The sequence below is a fragment of the Aythya ferina genome, assembly GCF_964211825.1.
Source record: "Aythya ferina genome assembly, chromosome: 5".
NCBI lineage: Eukaryota > Metazoa > Chordata > Aves > Anseriformes > Anatidae > Aythya > Aythya ferina.
In genome coordinates, this window is record NC_140301.1 from 60,051,079 (window position 1) to 60,069,801 (window position 18,723).

Sequence of the window (18,723 nt, forward strand, 5' to 3'; positions counted from 1 at the left end):
AGGCAGGTATGAAGAAACAAAACTGATGTTCCAGAATTCCCCGCTCCAGATCTAGAGGAAAACAAATGTCACCAGTCTTTGGAATACTTTCTTGAGGTCAGGGGCTTTTGGGGATGCATGAACAAATAGTAAACCTCCTGTTTCAGGGATGGGGTTACGAGGAAAGATGTCTTATTATATATAGTCTTCAAAGAGAGCATGAGAAGGACATGGTTTCCTGTCACCTTCCTTACTCACCCTGCTTAAACAACTGCAACCGAATTCAGTGTCAAAATTCTCAGCACCTTCCATGAGTCTCATGTTTTTCCTTCTGTTTTCCCTTCAGATATACTGAGGAAAGAATCCCTCTGTGTTACCTGCATGTCTGTAGACGAGAAAGTATTGCATTTGCACATGCAAAGGGTGTTTGTTTAATCTAACAGCTGGGAGTCTGAAAGGTAAAGCCACAGGTGCCCTTATTTGTTTAGAATTAGTTGAGATCTGAGGAAGAAACACACCTTCGCCACTGTAGTTTCAAAAGAAGTGAAAGGAAATGTGACATATCCTGTTCCTACAAACCCCTTTCCAGTAACTTTAGAGAAAATCTTTACACTTTTGAGGTTTTGCAAAGCTATTTACCTTCCTTCTTAGTTTTCCTGTTTTCCTCTGCGGTAAAACAGATTTATGTGTGAAAGGACAACCTGCACTTGACAGAGTGGAGCCATCTGCCATTTCTTGATAACACCAGCTCTGCAAAGCTAATCTCAGAGTCTCTGCATTTGCTTCTATTTTCAAACTTGGTAAGAACACAAGGGCTTGAAGAGCAGAATAGATGGCACATTTAAATGCTTTGTCAAAGGCTGGTTTGTTACAGTGTTTTCTTATGATTAAAATCAGACATCTGTTGAACTAACAGAAATTGTGCACAAAGCAAATGAAAATGATGGAAAATCTAAGGTCAAGCAAGTTAACATGAGCGTCTATGAATGGCTACGGTACAGCCAAGCTCAGATCTGCCTGGTGTATGTTCCAAAGTGAGAATGTTCGTTCAAGGACTCTGCTCTCCCATTCTACAAATTCCTCTCAACCACAACAAACCTCTCACTGGAGATGATTGGAACAAGCTCTGACACATACACAGGTGAGTTTCCAACAAATGGGAACCATTCTTCTGAAATCAGTAGAGGCTACATTACTGTAGGTAGCAAGCAGTGGTACGGCCACGTATTTCTTCCTGAGAAACTAACTCTGTCTTTCACAATGTTCTCTTGAACACAGCAGATCATGGACAACTCATAATTCTTAAACAAGAGACAGAAGGCCATCTGGGGGACCTTGGTCTGAGAATCCCCATAAGAGAAGACTTAAAGCATTTAAACAGCACACAGAGGGTTTATTAGATTCCATTGGAGATCTCTTAAATTGGTGGGGAGATGGGAGATTGGTGTGCGTTCAACGCATAGGATATGCATCAAAGCTTCATGGAAGCCACAAGTTAACTAAGAAGTCCTGTCAATGGTGAAGTAGCGAGAAGTCATACTCCAAGCCCAGACCAATGAGTATGAGCTTTGGAGTGTGTCCCTTGGTACGTTCACACGCATGGGGAATGAGTCATCAGCCTCTTGGAAAGGCAGAGATTTTTAGTCACCGAGTGGACTCCTCTCCTGAGAGAGCCAAGTGTTTCATGGGAAACACTTCAGGGAATGATTAGGGAAACAATCCAGGCAGCCTCATAATCAGCAGCGTTAGTGATTGTCTGCAAGCAAAGACTCTTCCATACTTGTCATCTGGTCATGTCAGAAAACAAAAATAAAGACTAGGAATTAATTAAGAGATGCAGACTGTTGGGTAATCTACTGTTCCTGCCACTTGAGAGACAAACGGGCAGGCCATGTCAGTTGACATTATGCCAGCCTGTTGGTATGCCTTAAAATGTGGAAAGAACTTCAAAACTACCGTGACTTTTCAAATATGATGGAGAAGGGCTTGGCAACACCCTCAGCCAGTTCCCTCAGGACCCCGGGATGCAGGTCATCAGGCCCCATAGACTTGTACCTGTTCAGTTTCATCAGGTGTTCTTGAACCTGTTCGCTTACAGTGGGATGGATTTTGCTGCCCCAGCTCCCACCTAGAGGTTCAGGGACTCGAGAGATTTGGGAAGCCTGACTGGCAGTGAAGACTGAGACAAAGAACTTGTTGAGTACCTCAGGCTTCTCCATGTCTGTTGCCACTTCTCCCTTCTTGTTTATTGGAGGGGGTATATACTACTTGGGAATACTTTTCTAGCCAATGCACCTACAGAATCCCTTCTTGTTATTCTTGGCATCCCTTACCAAGCTCAGTTATATCTGTGCTTTGGCTTTCCCGATCCCCTCCCTGCACATCTGGACAGCATCCCTGTACTCTTCCCAGGCCACATGTCCTTGCTTTCACTGGCTGTGCATTTCCTTCTTGCACCTCAGTCTGACCAGCAGGTCCTTGCTCTGCCATGCCAGTTTCCTGCCTTCCCTGATCACTTTCTTACACATGGGGATGGAGCTTTTGAGCTCTAAGAAAAGTGTTCTTAAAGAGTTGCCAGCTCTGTTCAGCTCCTTTGTCTCTAAGGATTGTGTTCCAGGGGATTTTGCCCACTAGTTCTTTAAACAGCTAGAAGTACACACTTCTAAGGTTCTGGGTCCTGACTTTGCTCTTTGCCAGGCCCATATTCCTTGAAATTACTAACTCAGCCACAGTGTGGTCACTGCAGCCCAGACTGCCTCTGATCTTAACCTCTTCAATGAGCTCGTTTGCACTGGTGAGCACGAGGTCCAGTACTGCTTCTCCTCTGGTTGGTTTGTCTAACACCTGGACCAGGAGGAAGTTATTCTCAGCATACTCTATGAGTCTCCTTCATTGCTTACAGCCTGCTGTGTAGCTTTTCCAGCAGTCATCTGGGTGGCAGAAGTCCCCCATCAGAATGAGAGTTTGCAAGCCTGATGCTTCTTGTAGTTGAAGCAGGAAGGCCTCATCAACAGGCTCCCTTTCAGGTGGACTGCAGTAGACCCCAACCACAAGGTGTCATTTACTCGTCTGATTTGTAACTTTCACCCACAAGCTCTCAGCCTGTCTGTAGGTATTTCTCAGAGGAATCTCTTCACAATCAGTCTATTCCCCAACATAGAGGGCAACATGCCTGCCCTTCCTTCCCTATCTCTTCTGAAAAGCTTGTAGCCCCCTATTCCAGTGTTCAAGTTGTGTGATTTGTCCCACATTTCTGGGATAGTAATGAGGTTTTCTAATTGTACTGTGGTGTCCAGCTCCTTCCACTTGTTTCCACTGATATCTGTTGGTATAGAGGCACTTTAGCTGGTCTCATCACTTTGTGGCTTTCTTGTATTATCACAAATGTAGGCCCCAGTCAGGCAGCAAACTTCTCTGGAGGGATTTCTGAGTGGCAAATGGGTGCCTCAGTGCCCCTCAGCAGGGAGTCTTCCATTACTAACATCCTTTGTACCTTTTTTGTGGCACTGGTTCTGATGCAGGTGTTCAACTAGGCCAACTTTTTATAGGTGCCCTTTCCTAACTCCTTACCTTTACTTACACACTCCTGTTTTTCAGCCCGCAAGCATCATACCTGTTGTGTAAGGGCACTTCAGGGGCAAGGGCCCAGAGAGTGGTGGTGAATGGAGTTAAATCCAGCTGGTGACCGGGCAGGAGTGCTGTTCCCCAGGGGTCAGTGTTGGGGCCCATCCTCTTTAATATCTTTATTAATGATTTGGATGAAGGAATTGAGTGTACCCTCAGTAAGTTTGCAGATGACACAAAGTTGGGGGGAAGTGTTGATCTCCTGGAGGGTACAAAGGCCCTGCAGAGGGTCCTGGACATGTTGGATCAATAGGCAGAGGCCATTGGATGAGGTTCAACACGGCTAAGTGCCGGATCCTGCACTTTGGTCACAACAACTCCATGCAACACTACAGGGTTAGGGGAGAGTGATTTGAAAGCTGTGAAGAGGAAAAGGACCTGAGGGTGCTGGTTGATGCTCACCTGAACATGAGCCAGCAGTCTGCCTTGGTGGCCAAGAAGGCAAAGAGCATCCTGGCTGGTATCAGGAATAGTGAAGCCAGGAGGACCAGGGAGGTGATCATCCCCCTGTACTCTGCTCTGGTGAGGCTGCACCTTGAGTGTTGTGTTCAGCTCTGGGCCCCTCACTACAAGAAGGACATGGAGGTGCGCGATAGAGTCCAGAGAAGGGCAACAAAGCTGGTGAGGGGTCTGGAGAACAAGTCCTGTGAGGAGCGGCTGAGGAAACTGGGGTTGTTTGGTCTGGTGAAGAGGAGGCTCAGGGGAGACCTCATTGCTTTCTGCAACTACCTGAAAGGAAGGTGTGGGGAGGTGGAGGTTGGCCTCTTCTCACAGGTAACTGGTGATAGGACCAGAGGGAATGGCCTCAAGTTGTGCCAGGGGAGGTTGAGGTGGGAAATGAGGAGACATTTCTGCTCAGAGAGCAGGCAGGCATTGGGACGGGTTGCCCAGGTAGGTGGTGGAGTCACCGTCCCTGGGGGTGTTCAAGGGAAGGTTGGGCCTGGTGCTTGGGGACATGGTTTAGGGGGTGACATTGGTGGTAGGGGGGTGGTTGAACCAGATGATCCTGGAGGGCTTTTCCAAACTAATGATTCTCTGAAGGGGCTTGTTTGGGTGTAGGCATCTGTCGGGGAAGTTGTGGCCCCTCCGTTTGGGTTTCAGCCTCAGCCCGGCAGGGCAGGCAGGCGCCATTTTCATTTCAGTCAGAGGCTCCCGGAACAGAAGACGGTGACCGGCAACGCACTTCCCACTCTCCCTGCAGCAGCTGCTGTGAACGCCACCTGCCTGACACGCTCTGCTTTTGTACGGGGGGGGGAGGCAGCTGCTGCTGGCCTGGCCCCAGCCTTGTCAGCTGCTCCCGGGGGGCTGCCGGCAGCTCCCTCCACCCCCTGGGATTGCCTCGCTGCTGGAGCCGCCCTGCGCGCCGCCATCTCCTGCTGTGCTGTGCAACGCGCCTGCCCCGCAGCTGGTCGCCTCGGCGGGTCTTTTCCCCTGAGTTGCTCTGCAGTTCATCAGCCTGTATCCTTGCAAGGGGTTCCACTTGCCTAGGGGAGTGCCTCTGCGTTGGTCCTTGCTGCTTTTCATCATTTCGCTGTTGGCCCATTCCCCCCAAGCCTTGGCTGGTCCTTCCAGGAGGCAGTCCTGCCCTCAAGCACAGTGCCTGGTCCTCCCCATTTGCTCTGTGTGACCTTGCCCTGGGCTGCAAGTGGGCGAGTGGGTCCCAGGAGATTTGCCCCTGAACACAGAGCAAGAAGGGGCTTCTGGGGTCAACGGGGCTTGCCCTGGGGTCCAGTTCTAGGAGTTAGTGGGAGACAGAGGAAGGGAAGCGCTGTTTTTCCAAGCAAGCTCCTCTATGGGCCCATTGCAGGCTATCCTCACCTGTCCCCAGAGCCTCTAGTGAATGTTTCTTGAGCAGGAGGAGATGGCCACCCGCCAGCTCCTCACATCCTGACCCATTTTTCCTGAGAATTCAGTAAGGCAGAGTTTCACAGACAAGAGGAAATCCCTAAACAGCACGCAGCCCAGAGAGTGGAAAGTTGGTGGCGTTTTTTTGTTGTTGTTGTTGTTGTATTTTGTTTTGCTTTGTATATTAGTGTTGTGGTTTTTGTTTTTTTCTTTTTTCTTTTTTTTTCCCTAACTTCCCCATGAATGTATTTGACAAATCACTGTCCCCATCAGCTCAGGATCCCAGCGGAAACCCCAGCTGGGAGGGCTCTTCCTGCCTGGGGGAGGCTCCCCTGGAGCACCAGGGATTTACTAATCGCCACCTTTCGCTCCCCATCCCTTGCCGTGTCCCGCCGAGGGCCATGTGCAGTGGCAAGCTGCAGACAGGTCTGCTGGTGGCCGGCTACTTCGTCTACTTGCTGGTGGGTGCAGCCGTGTTCCAGGCACTGGAGAGGACCGCTGAAAAGCAGCAGAAAATGGCAGCCGCCCAGATGAAGGAGGCATTTCTGCAGAACTTCCCCCACCTCACAGTGGCAGAGATGGAGCAGTTTATGAAGGTGAGTGCCAGCCCTGCAGAAGCCCTTTCTCCCATCAGATGGTAAAACAAATGGGTGGGAAATAACAACTGATTTCCCTGACAGATGTTATTTCCTACTCAGCCTTGCTACACAGATAACTTTCTCTGTGTTTCCTACTGGTGCCTTCATTTGGATGATTTTTGCAAACCCCAAACCCATTCCCCAGTTTGAGGAGGCAGATCTTGCTGACGGTAAATATAGTTTGTGTGGCGTGACAAAACATTGTGTGTTAGCTGTTAACATCCCCTGCTCACAATGGCCCCATTCTTCGGGTTCTTGCCTCCTGCCGATGCAGCTTTCAGTGGGGTTATGCTCATCTACAGTGGGTGGCATGGCAGGAAAAATGAGGCTGTCTGAAATTACTGGGAACAGTTGCCACACACAGCAGTGCCACGGACAGCACAAAGGAACAATACCTCAAGGTCTGAAATAATCTGCTGGGGAAAAAAAAAAAAATACACTGCAAGGAGTGTGGCATAGTCAGGGTTTATTTCTTGAAGATGCTGCAGAAGTTAGGCAGGCAGCCCAGCCAAGGGAAAGGAGTTTCTGGTCATGACATGGGAAGCTGATAGTGACTGGTGTTCTCTATCCATCTTAGGTATTTTCTAGCTATAGCTGCTACATTGCAGAGAAGATGGGGACTGCAAATAGCCTTGTAAGCATATCTGCACGGGAAAGTAATAGAGCACTTAACAGCACCATTTTCAGGACAAGGGGGAGAACCAGTTTTTCTCATAATGCAACCAGTGGACCAGCCCAGTTCACATATACATGCACCCTCTTCAATGTGGATTTTTTTTTTTATTATTTTTTTTGAGGGGGAAAAAGGAGGAAAGAGAAGGAAAAAAAAAGGAACTTCTTCAAGACAATGAAATCCTTGTACAAGGGCTATGAAAAGATTTATGGTAGTCTTTTTTAGGCTGGTTTCTTTCAGTTAGTGCCTTGCCTCTGCTAGGGCTCAGCTTTGGATTTTATGTCAGCTCCTTCTGTAGAAACCAGTTTGCATTCCAGATGTCCAATTGAATGTCCTCTGCTAAAACCAGGGCTGGCTGAATACTGGTGTTGTTTTATTTTTTGCTTTTCTTTTTGTTGTTGTTTGCTTCTTTTCACATGCTTAAAAAAATCAGCATCACTTAGAGTTAAAACCATTGAAAAAGGAAGGAGTCTGATAGTGCACAGAACTATAGATGATACAGGGCTGAAAGATCTTGGGAGAAACACCTAGTCAACGCCCTGCCCCGAGGCAGTCTCAACTCAGCCCAAACCACCTCTAACAGATGTTCATCTAACCTCATCTCAAAGGCTGCATTGTAAAAATCGTGCATGCAGTTCATGCATGCAGTTTGTAGAAAGGTGTATATATCAGGCTGGATTCTGATTGTGATTGCACCACAATTGATGCTTTGCAAACCAATGACTTTTCTCTGGATTTAAATTTTTACTGTAATGAGGCTACGGCCTTAAAATTACATTTCACATACGTGTCATGTGCCGTGCTGTAACTCACTGATGCCTTACAGGGGGCATCAGAGTCAGTGCTCAGTGTGTCTGCATACAGATGGGTGATTACATCCTGGTTCCACCGCTGCCATCTCAAGGGAAAGCTCAAAACCAGTAAGCAGGCACCCCATCGCTTCAACCAGTGGGCTGCCTCGTTCTGCCATGTCCTAGCCTTCTGTAGGATCTTATTTCTCCGAAGTACTTAACCTGAAAGAATCAAGGACTTTAGAGGTGAACTTCACACCGAAGCAGACAAGTTGTCCTAACACCCATGAGAGCACTTAGCATAACAATAGGGTGAAAGACTAACCTTCAAAAACACTGGCTGACTGCCAGCTAACCTTGGTGGTGAAGGTGTGAACGGTGTTAAAGTATTGCCGAGGACAGGTGAGTGCTGTTCACAGGAAAGGATCAGGAGCCGGCTAAATCTGTACTATTCTTTCAGCAAAAACTTGAGAAAAGCAGACAAGTTGATTAATAATAATAATAATAATAATAATAAAAATGCCTTCCCTTCCAGAACCTGACTGAAGCCATTCAGAATGGGGTATACCCTGTTGGAAATGAATCACAGACAGAAAACAGCAACTGGGATTTCAGTAACTCCTTCTTCTTTGCAGGCACAGTGGTCTCCACAATAGGTAGGCTTTATGCTTTCCATGTTTATGAATGTGTGTGTTCGTGTGTGACACTTATATCTGGTTATTAGGAAGAAAACAAATAATACTTTCAAGGAGAGAAAATCCAGCCCTTTATTGGCATGGATGGGAAGCAGCAACCAATATAGTTCTGAGACCTCACCAGCACACAACTTTTTGAGCATTATTTTGGGTTTTGAAATACCAATGGCCTTTCACACTATTGTTTCTCACTTGTTTCTTCTTTTTGAGCCATCTTGTAAAATCTTGGCTCTGATATCAACTGTGGGTAGAAGATAGATTTGACTTTCCTGATCTTTATTCTAGGATCAAACAGGCTTTAAATCTGAGAGTGCTGTAAGAATGGTAGGAAATAAGTGAGCTCTGCTGGGGATTGAACACCATCTCAACAACCTCTGATGAGCTCTAAGCACATGTATTGGATTAGCAATACACCAGGGGGAAGAAATGGGAAGGGGGCAAGGCAAATGTTGAGATTTTCAGAGCCAGTCCATTCCTTGCCGCCACCAGTATTGTAGTTTTTTCATTATGGTATTTCTCCACCCAACAAATTGGTTGCATTGAATTTGTTTCCCTGGTGAGGAGGAAAGGTTGCCCCAGGAAAACTACAACTTGCCTGTTTCTCTGCACCCTTGCTGCAGAATTCTGTTAGTGAACAACTTCCACCCATCTTCATCAGATTTTGCTGTAATGAAAATGCAATAGTTGTGTGACAGGGAGCATAAGACAGCTCAAGCACCTAGGGGCCCAACAGTCAATAAATCACTCAGTTGTTTTATTTGTCTTTTCCCCAGAAGAAAACATTGCATTTTCCAAGTAATGGATGCCTTGAGATGAACTGTGCTAGGGAAAATGCATTTTCTCAGGGTCAATGATAAAATAAGGACATACACAAAGTACAGGCCTCTTGCACTTAAAGATATACCTCATGGGGTCTAAGAAGAGCAAAGTCTCCAGTCCATTAAAGGACATGTTTGGAGATCTGCAGCCATTATTCCACTACTTAGATAAATCCTCTTTTAATAGGATTTTAAGACAAATATATCTGTGGTATGAATAAATCAGCCACCAGTGAGGTCTGGGCTAATTAGCACAAGCTATTCTAATGCACCCTACACTGTCTCCAGGGCTGGAGCCAGTATCTGGACATACCAACCTACTGGCATTTAGCCACGGAGGTCACTAACACATAGGCATATCAGCAAGAAGGCAGATTTTGTGATTGTGGCATGGCAAGCAGCCTGGGACTCCAGCTTTGACATCTTCCAGGTCCCCCGCTTTCTGGTTTCTGTCTTTCCATGTATTTGTCACAGGACAGAATGTGTTTTCCATAACTGCTTTCAGATTATGCTTTCTTTCCCATTAAGACTAGGCTGGGAGCACACAGCACTCTCTGCATCCCCCAGAAAATGCAGGGTGAATCACTTCATCTTCTTTCTGGTTTGACCAGAGAAAAGTGCGCACACATGGGCTGAAAAGTGCTAGCCACATCTTCTGGGGTCAAAGGCAAGCCAGGCTGGGGTAGGTGTGAATGTGACCATGGATTGCTCCAGCTCTTTGAAATATCCCCCCGACCCATCTTTTTTCATAGGCTATGGCACACTGCGTCCTAAAACTGCTGGGGGACAGATCTTCTGTGTCTTTTTTGCTCTCTTTGGAATCCCTCTGAATATTGTTTTTCTGCACCGTGTTGGTAAGATGCTCTCGCTGCTGTGTAAAAAGCTGGGGAAATTCCTGTACGAGAAAGGAATGAGAAAGGTAATTGGTTTTACTTTCTCAGGCACAGTTACATGCTAGTTTCTAGACTTATTTTTTCAAGATATACCTTGGCATTATCCTTTATTACTTTTGTTCTCATGCTGTGTTAGGCATTGTGTTAGGAAAGAGGAAGAAATGTTCTACCCCTGCAGAGCTAAACCAAGGCAATCATAGAGAAGGTATTCAGAGAAGGGGATAAATTTTGCCTATCCATATAAGCAAATATGCCTGTATGCCAAACCATATATATTTGGCATATGCCTTTTATGCCAAATCATTGGTGGTTCAGGCTGGGTGTTAGGAAAAGGTTCTTCACTGAGAGGGTGGTCAGGCACTGGAGCAGGCTCCCCAGGGAAGTGGTCACAGCACCGAGTTCAAGAAGCATTTGGATAACACTCTCAGACACATGGTCTTATTTTTTGGGTAGTCTTAAGGGGACCCAGGATTTGGACTTGATGATCCTTGTGGGTCCCTTCCAGCTCAGGATATTCTGTGATCCTTTGATTCTACAGTTCTGTATAAATAACATAACATTCAACAATCATCGGAGAGAGTGGGTGCCTCATCCCACTTCTCCAGACACTTATCCCAGGAACTAGCTCTAGGGAAGTACCTGTCTTTTTTTATTGCCAGTACCTCTGTAGATGATTAAGCACCCTATCTTTGGGGAAAGAGAGACAAGTTGTAAAGCTGTAAAAAGGAGGTGAGCTGAAGGGGTTTCAGTACATATTGACTCAATGCCTAGCACATCACCCCTCCGTATTCATTATGCAGTCCTTTAATCCCTCCCCTCCCTTCACTTCGACAGAAAGGAAACTTCAGGCTCATTTGAAACCAGTTGCTGAAAGATGAAGAGGGACTTGTAAGGGGATAAAGACAGGATGTCTCTTGTCTGGTTATGCTCCAGGTTATTTGGAGCTCCTTCCATTCTCATCGTTTCTGAGGAAGTGAGAATAGCTTTTTTGTGTCTCCTACTGTAATTCTCTTTCAGGACAAGGTGTAAATGCCATAGACAACCCCAATCAAAATTTTAAATATCTCCTTATGTCTTAAGACTTAAATAGAACATAAGACTGATTCTAGAACAAGCACAATGCTTGAAGGCATGAAAAATTATCCAGCAGTTGCCACTCATTTCCAGACAACTTGGACTTGTAAAATTCTATACATAAACTATTTGTGTATCTGTTTGAGAAATCTTAATGTACAACTAGTCTTTTTTCTTCAGCCAAGTTTCTTCATAGCTGCTTGGTGGTAGGATGGTTCAAAAGTCACTGTCCAACTACTTCTTCATCAGGAGCTCATTTGTTAAGGATCTTCTTGTGCTCACTTATCTACTGGGTAGGAGTTAAGTTGTGGCACTATTGTAATGAGAAATAAAGTCAACAATCAAACTCTTGGAGACAACATTGTTGAAAATGATGTAAACTACTTTTTAAGTATCTATTTGCCTAAGCAATTTCGAATGTGCTTTGAGTGCCATACCTGAATACTTGAAAACTAAGTATAAGTGAAGCAGTTTGGTGAAAAATGGAAATAGCTTAATTCTGGTAAAAGTCATTGTGAAAGTGCTTTCCCATATTCATGGTCACTGAATGTTGATAGAATCAGAAAAAAAGACCACATCTCCTAGGGTTACTGCAAACATGCAACACCCATATGTGTGGCTTTCCCCTGCCTCAGGTCAAGGCAAAGGTTTTTCGAGAGGGAAAACACTCAGTACAAAACCTTCATCACCCCAGTGATTACAGTATGTGTTCCTAGGTAGCTACCCATTATATATGACCTGCTAGCATGTTGAATCATGATGATAATTGAATTGGTTTCTTTTTCAGAAGAAGATCAAATTTCTGACCCTTTTGTTCTTTTTGGTGACCGGGATCCTAGTGTTTCTGTGCTTGCCGTCACTCTTCTTCCAGATAACAGAGGGTTGGTCCTACAGCGAAGGAATTTACTTTGCATTTATCACCCTCAGCACCATTGGCTTTGGAGATTATGTAGTAGGTAAGGTTGATTTCAGAGAGGAGACGCAGCAATGTGCCAGGGTTGCAACTGTAATTACTATGAGTTGACTGCACAGGCCAGCAATGTACTGTAGAGAAAAATCTCCCATCTGGGTCTTTGACCAGTCTTTGCCCTATACAGTTCTGGGGGAATATACTTTTCTCTCTGGGATTGCATGAGCTGATGAAAGCATGAGGTTGTCTAAATATAATGAAATGGGGTGCTTTGGGGTGCATTTTGGGGAAGGGAGGGGGAAAATTCAAGGAGCCTAGGAATTTGTATATACCAAAAGGGAATAGTTTGTGAATATGATACAGAGTAAGACACGTATTCCTGCTTTAGCTTAGACTTGTGTTTCTAAGCATACAGTAAAAAAATTAGTAGTCATGTTTCAGAAGACATGATTTTACACAAATCTAAGAGGTGGCAATCACAGTTCAGGGTGAAATGGGGAAATGTACTCATTCTATGAGTAATGTGGCTTAAATACATACATGTATATCACTTCAAAAGTGGCCTTCTTTAGTCTCCTTATGCATGACTGGATGCTCTCTGTTTTCACTAGTTGAAGCTTAGGAGTACTCTGATGTTAAACTGTTTAAGCTACACTCTAGCAAGCTGAAGTGCTTCTCAAAAGACTTCTGACCAAAACACACTTTCCATGGAATCAGCTTCTAGAGCTGCTTCCAACTCCACAGTGAAAACCACGAGTCAAATCAGTGTCCATGGAAGAAGCAGTTGAACACATGGACTCCAAGGACACTCAAAGATTTCTCTACAACAACCTGTCCTGCTGGCATCTCACCAATACAAGATTTTCCTCAGCAGTGGTATGAGAAGGAAGCTCTGAGCTAATACTTGAGCATGTTTTACAGTAACAAAAGCAAATTACAACTTAAAAACAACTACTTCCATAATACTTCCTCCTCTGCAGCCGTGTTATTTTACAAACACAGCTAAAAGTTCAGAATCAGACAGGCCTCCTGGCTCTGGGATTTCATCTTCATCAGGGTGACTTAACAGGAGCTTCAGTATTTTTTCCTGCAGTATTTATCTCTTTTGGTGTTAAACAATGGTGATAAAATGAGAAGTTTAATGCCTCACACCTTCCCAACAAAACAAGCAGAGTCAATGTTCTCACTGTTATGTATTTAGAATTGATTACAAATGACAAATGATTTTGTGCTAGCCAAGTGGAACAGAACAGGTCTGAGTTTATTTGCATTTTAGTAATTCAAACCTGTATTGCAGCTCTTGTACTTGAAGCATGAGATAAAGCCTGTTTTGTGTGGGGAAGGAAGACGATATCCTAAGAAGGTGACAGAGTCTAGGTTCAGTTGTTCAGAGTACACATACACATAGGTGATACCTCTAGCATGAAACTCCCTCTGGGCTGTAAACCCACTTTATGCCCTATTGAAGTCCAGTTTTGGCTGGACTTTGACTGGACTTTGTTAACACTACAAAGATATTACTAGTTGCTTTGGAAACGGTGTTGAAGTCCTAACCCCATGTCATGAGCTTCAGATAAGAGCCCAAAAGGAGTTGCTTTGCAAGAACCCTGGTAAATTCTAAGCCAACTCAGCCCCAGCAGAAAAATAAAAACAGCTATTCGATAGCTGTCCATGAGGACAAGCCAACCCACTGCTGCCCCACTTCCAAAGCTCTTGCATGAGGAAAAACAAAAATCCTACAAACGGATTTATGTAATGCAAAGCAGTGCAGAATCTGAAATGAATTTCCAGCATCATGGCTGCTTCTGGGCAGCTTCATAATGGGAAATGCTCCACCAGATCTGTGGTGACCTCCCTGTCCATGCATGTTGCTTTGTTACCTGCTGTATGGATTCACTATTAACAGTGACTTGCAGCACTCACTAAGCAATATTACCAAGTTTTCATGTAGATGCCAGGGCCATACCACGCTAATAAAGTCGTGTGGGACTAGATGGAGTAGGAGCAAATACCCTCTGAATGTAGTTGGTGGATTGCTGATATTTAAGGAAACAAATGAAATGACCCATGCAGTAAAACAGGTGTGCAATACTGAATGAAGCTAAGAGGTTTGGGCTGCATGAAATAAGCTTCAGTCGACTAGTTTCCAACACCAAAAGTTGTGGTCTTGGCATGTGATGGTGAGTTCTCATCAGTCACCTGCTTTTTTAATGGAGGAGGCTCTCGAAGCCATTCAAAAGTAAACTAGGAGCAGCAATTTCAATTAAGGATACCTATAATTTGAAGCAATTATTTATTATCACATAATGTCATAATCACATTTTATAGAAATAAACAGAATCACAACAATCTGCTCTGTTGCTAATCCACCCTAGCCCCAGTATATGTTTTTGAGAGACCAGCATATGTGTGCTGACAAAAATCTGTTGCACAAGACACTGGCTCAGCCTGATCTTAAAGCATGTTTTCCTCTGACCTGCAGTATTTCTGGGGAGGTGAGAGACTTCACCACAATGAAAAAGCCACCTTAAAGTACTCAATGTAAAAGACACTGATGGATTCATTAGGCTTGCCCATTTTACACAGGCAAAGTAATTTTAACTTAGTAGTTTTCTTCTTTCTCTCCCCCTACCTGCAGGTAAACAGCCTGGCAGGATTTATTTTTCCTACTATCGAACACTTGTGGCCATTTGGATTCTTTTTGGCCTTGCCTGGATTGCTCTCCTATTTAATTTATTGACAACAGTTCTAGAAGATACTGAAAAAATAATTGTCAAGGATCTCCATCAAATTGTAAAGGTGAGTAAGGACAATGAAGAAAGCCAACCAAGAAGATGTTGGCCTGCTCATTTTTTACCAGAAGAAGAAGTAATACCACCATGTGCTGGAGGTGATGCACAGAAAATGGAGTCATTAGCAGCATGTTCTGAACAAACAAAAAAATAAGAACAATGTTTTTTACTTATAGCCAAAATTACTGCCATAACATATGGAGATTGAAGTCTTCGGTGGAAAATTGCTGGTGTATTATTCTAAAGAAATTCCCATGGAAATAAAATTTCTCATACCTTTTGCTGAAATGTGACCTTTCCAAACCAAAGACTTATAGTTACACAGACACACAGTATTAATGGTTAGAAATTTGCTCTTCAGTTTGCAGCCATATTGTGCTAAAACGTGACAAGTGCTCTCATTTTGCAAAGCTTTTTTAAGGTACCTTCATAAAAATGCAGAGGAGGGTCATGGCAGAGCTCGCTGTTTGTGTTTGGATTTTTCTGCTTGCAAAAACCACGTCTCTTCCAGGAACTGAAATGCACAAGCTTTTCTAAGTCACTTCATAGCACTAGGTTGGAAGAAGAAATACAAGCAAATAACTGAATAGGTGCCTGAATTGAACCCTGATATTGGATAAACTGAAATGATCTGAAAAACATGTTTGAAGGACAAGACCTGGGCTCAGTTCAGAGACACTAGAGGCATCTAATGAACAGGGTTAGAAAAAGGTTAGCTGTGTTAGCAATTATTAATTCTACCTCTTCCTGTTTTATATGAAGATGAATAAAGATGATTCCAACTTCTGTCCCCGTGGCTTTGAAAAACTTTTCTGATAGCATTTATAAAGAAATATATATTCACATTTTAAAGTTATTTCATTTTATAAGGATTTTACAAGATCAGAAAGTGGTTTGAACGGAGGAGTCCTCATTGCAGCAGAGCTTTGCTGCTGCTATGTTTTTATGCCATAGCTCCTATAATGTCATTTAAAAACAATCTTATTTTGGTGTGCTAAAGTAGCTTTCCAAGTGCAACCATTGTCTAAACAATGCATCCTTACCTTCCACCAGGCACAAAACAATGTCAAATTTGAGCATGGTTTTTCAGATGTACCTCCTGGCATACAGGCTATCCCTGGGTGAAGACCCTGGCCTTTAGAAGACTGATCTACACTTCAGGTGCCTTGTGTGTGTCAAGAGTACAGAAAAAAAAAAACATACTGAATTGCTTGCAAAGCTGCTGTGGTAGACACAGACACAGAGGTGAAGAGTCTCGTGGATGTATATGGTTCCAATGAAAGTCAGTCCTGCCTGTGGCCATGCCTTTTAGCACATCCTTCAAAGGAAGGTAAAGCAGGCAGCTCTGCCATCCTCTGGCCCCGGAGTGCAATCTCTCTTCCAGGAGCTGATGCAAGAGGTGGGGTCTCTGTACTTCAAAGTCCAGGAACGTGCCCAAATCCTGAACTCACATCACAACCCTCAGGACCCTCCCAAGGCAGTCCCTAGGTTCAGTATACGAAGTGCCTGCTTTTGTCGGTGCTGAACCTGTGGCTTGACAAGTTTTCGTGATACCCTCGAGTTTCTGTTTTGTCAGACAGTGAATAATTGTTCTCGGCTCACCCTCCGGGTGTTAGTTACAGCAAAACCAACCCTTGCCAAAGCTATTCTTGTACAAAAGGGAGAATAAATTACAGCTGTAAAGCAATTTTAGGCCATAAAGATGCAATCAGCCTTAAAGTTGAACTCATAACTTCTTCAGTCAAACAAAACCACACTTCTTGCCAAAACAGATCCGCTGGTTCAAGACCTGGCATGTAGACCTGACCAAATATGTACTTTCTTTCCCTCCACAAATTATTTCCCAGTGTTGCCCTCAAGGCTAACTTCTCATCTAACATCTCTCTTTCTCAGGAAGCCTTTCTGAGGCAGCAGGAACAAGAACCGCATGAAATCGGGACAGAGTGGCATGGGTGTCACACCACACAGCAGCTCCTGTGCAAGCTGTGACCTTGTTGCTATCACAGGGTGACACCAGAGCTGGGGGGAGAAAGCAAGCAGATGCTCCCAGGCAGGGATCTTGTCACCTCTCTGTGATCACCTCTCACCAAGCCTTGCCTGTCTTTTCCCAGCCCTTCCTATGGGGACCATTAACCTCAACTTAAAAGGGATACCATGAGGGCTGTTTTAGAGAGACATGGTCCTGCCTTGAGCCATGATGGCCTCTCATAGTCCCTTCCAGGATGGTTCCTGGTGTTTGATATCCCCAACCCCAAGGTGCCAGGTGAGGCCCATGGGCAAGCAACATGTCCATTTGCTGCCTCTGTTGCTGGGGAGAAAGAAGGGCAGTGAGAGAACCATACCCCAAGAAGCATCTTGAAGTCAACAAACTTCTGAAGGGTTTTCTTCAACTTTTTCTCACTGTCCTGCTTGCTCCCTGTCATGACAAATAACACAAGCATCCCTGAAACAAGCTGGTGATGTCCTGCAATGCAGAGCAATCAAGGATGCTTGCTTAGGGAATTCAGGAAGGGCCAGAGCACACTGATGAGGGCCAGGGGATGTGGAAAACACGAGCTAGGCACTGCCATCGTGGTGCTGGCCTCCTTCAGACACCATGCACTGAGGTGTCCCTTCAGCTGTGGATGCGGGCCTGCATATGGCTAAAGCACAGCCACAGGCATGAAAATCACAGAGTATCTCTGGAGATACTCAGATGGCTTATTCAGATATCTGAATTTCTCGGGAGATATTCAGATGGCCTCCCTAAGAAAGCAGGCTGGCTGTTCTTAAATCCCCGTAGCTGCAACGAGGCATGTTGAGGAGGGGGTCTCAGCTTTGCTTCTTGTGCCCTCTCGTGGCTGTGTGCCACAGACCCTTTTCCTCTGTATTTCTGACTGTTTCGGGCTGTTTTATTCCTCCTCCTCCTCTGCAGCCTGCCTGGCACCACTGGGGCAGCCCTGGCCAGCGCAAGTTCCAGGGCTTGGTCAGTGCGAGCCTCAGGAAGCCATCCTGCATGTGATATGGTTCCTGAGCTCACTAGGGACTAACACATGCTTGGCCTCAAAAGAGAGGCAGGGATGTGCAACCTGGGCCATTTTGGCTGGTGTTCCTGCCCTGTACCCACACTGACACAGCTTGACAGGGGTTGGCAGGGGATGTGACAGCTTTCTGTCAGCAGGATAGGCACCCTCACACACGCCTGACACACCGGCTCCCACCACACACGTTCGCTGCAGGCCTGGCACACCCATTCACCCCCCTGTCCCATTGAGAAAGGGATTAGTCCAGTAAAAACCAGCAAAGGTGAAGGTGCTGGTGTCAGTATGGGGGCCGGGACGTGCTGGCCTGTTCTGCAGCAGGCCTGGGGACAGGCCAGAGTGCCCCAGAAGGGGTAGAGGAAGAAACTGCAGATAGAAGGAGAAGGAAACCAGCACCAAAGGGTGCATGATCCTCTCTGCTGGAGAAGGAGAGAAGTCCAGGAAATCTGCAAGCCAGGGCGGGAGAAGAACATTTTTGGATGTGATACTGTTCCTCATGTTTATGTTGAACAATAATGTTGTCTCCAGAAGAGCTCAGCCACGGCAACAAGTCTCTCTGGGCTGGAGCAAGCAGCCTTTTCCAGCATTATCATCCTTTGAGCACTGCACAACCACAGCAAATCTTGTCCTCACATCACCCTTAAATGAGGGAGCTGTTGCTTTCTGTGCATATAGCAAGGGGCCCAGAGAAAATTAAGTGTATCGCCTCAGTTCAGGCAGAAAGCCTTTGGCCGACACCTGGTCTGGTGCTCTCCCTACCAGAGTCAAGTGTCCTAGTATTGCTTATTAATAAAATAGACCTAGGCAGTGGTCCTGTAGTTGCTGAGGTTAAGTAAGATAATCCTGAACTGAGAGCAAAGCTAGAACAGAGCTTCTCCTCCAAAGCCAGAGATTCAAAATGATCCTGAGACTTTTAATTCAGGAGTGTAAGCCAAGCTCTGGCTCTTCTGCACGTTCCCCTCGCCCAAGGC

At 45.2% G+C, this 18,723-nt stretch overlaps 1 protein-coding gene across 3 annotated transcripts; it reads left to right on the forward strand.

Moving 5' to 3' along the window:
- The first annotated feature begins 4,796 nt into the window (after window positions 1–4,796).
- On the forward strand, window positions 4,797–15,518 carry LOC311437537 (potassium channel, subfamily K, member 16-like). 3 transcript variants are annotated; one of them, XM_084520914.1, is made up of 6 exons: window positions 4,797–5,061; window positions 5,722–6,044; window positions 8,086–8,206; window positions 9,816–9,982; window positions 11,818–11,986; window positions 14,579–15,518. In XM_084520914.1, exons 2-6 carry the CDS (start codon window positions 5,850–5,852, stop codon window positions 14,884–14,886), a joined length of 960 nt encoding a protein of 319 aa, XP_084377040.1. In that variant the 5' UTR covers window positions 4,797–5,061; window positions 5,722–5,849; the 3' UTR covers window positions 14,887–15,518. The 3 variants fall into 3 exon arrangements, with proteins under 3 accessions (XP_084377040.1, XP_084377039.1, XP_084377038.1); XM_084520913.1 differs by having other exon boundaries at window positions 4,807–6,044; window positions 11,821–11,986; XM_084520912.1 differs by having other exon boundaries at window positions 4,813–6,044.
- Window positions 15,519–18,723: the final 3,205 nt, after the last annotated feature.

What these genes read in the sequence shown, in the direction of transcription:
- LOC311437537 (XM_084520912.1), top strand. Translation starts at nt 5,688, where the DNA reads ATGAATGTATTTGACAAATCACTGTCCCCATCAGCTCAGGATCCCAGC. An exon ending in CACAGTGGTCTCCACAATAG is followed by an intron (nt 8,207 to 9,815) that starts GTAGGCTTTATG and finishes CTTTTTTCATAG; the next exon opens with GCTATGGCACACTGCGTCCT. An exon ending in ACGAGAAAGGAATGAGAAAG is followed by an intron (nt 9,983 to 11,817) that starts GTAATTGGTTTT and finishes TTTCTTTTTCAG; the next exon opens with AAGAAGATCAAATTTCTGAC.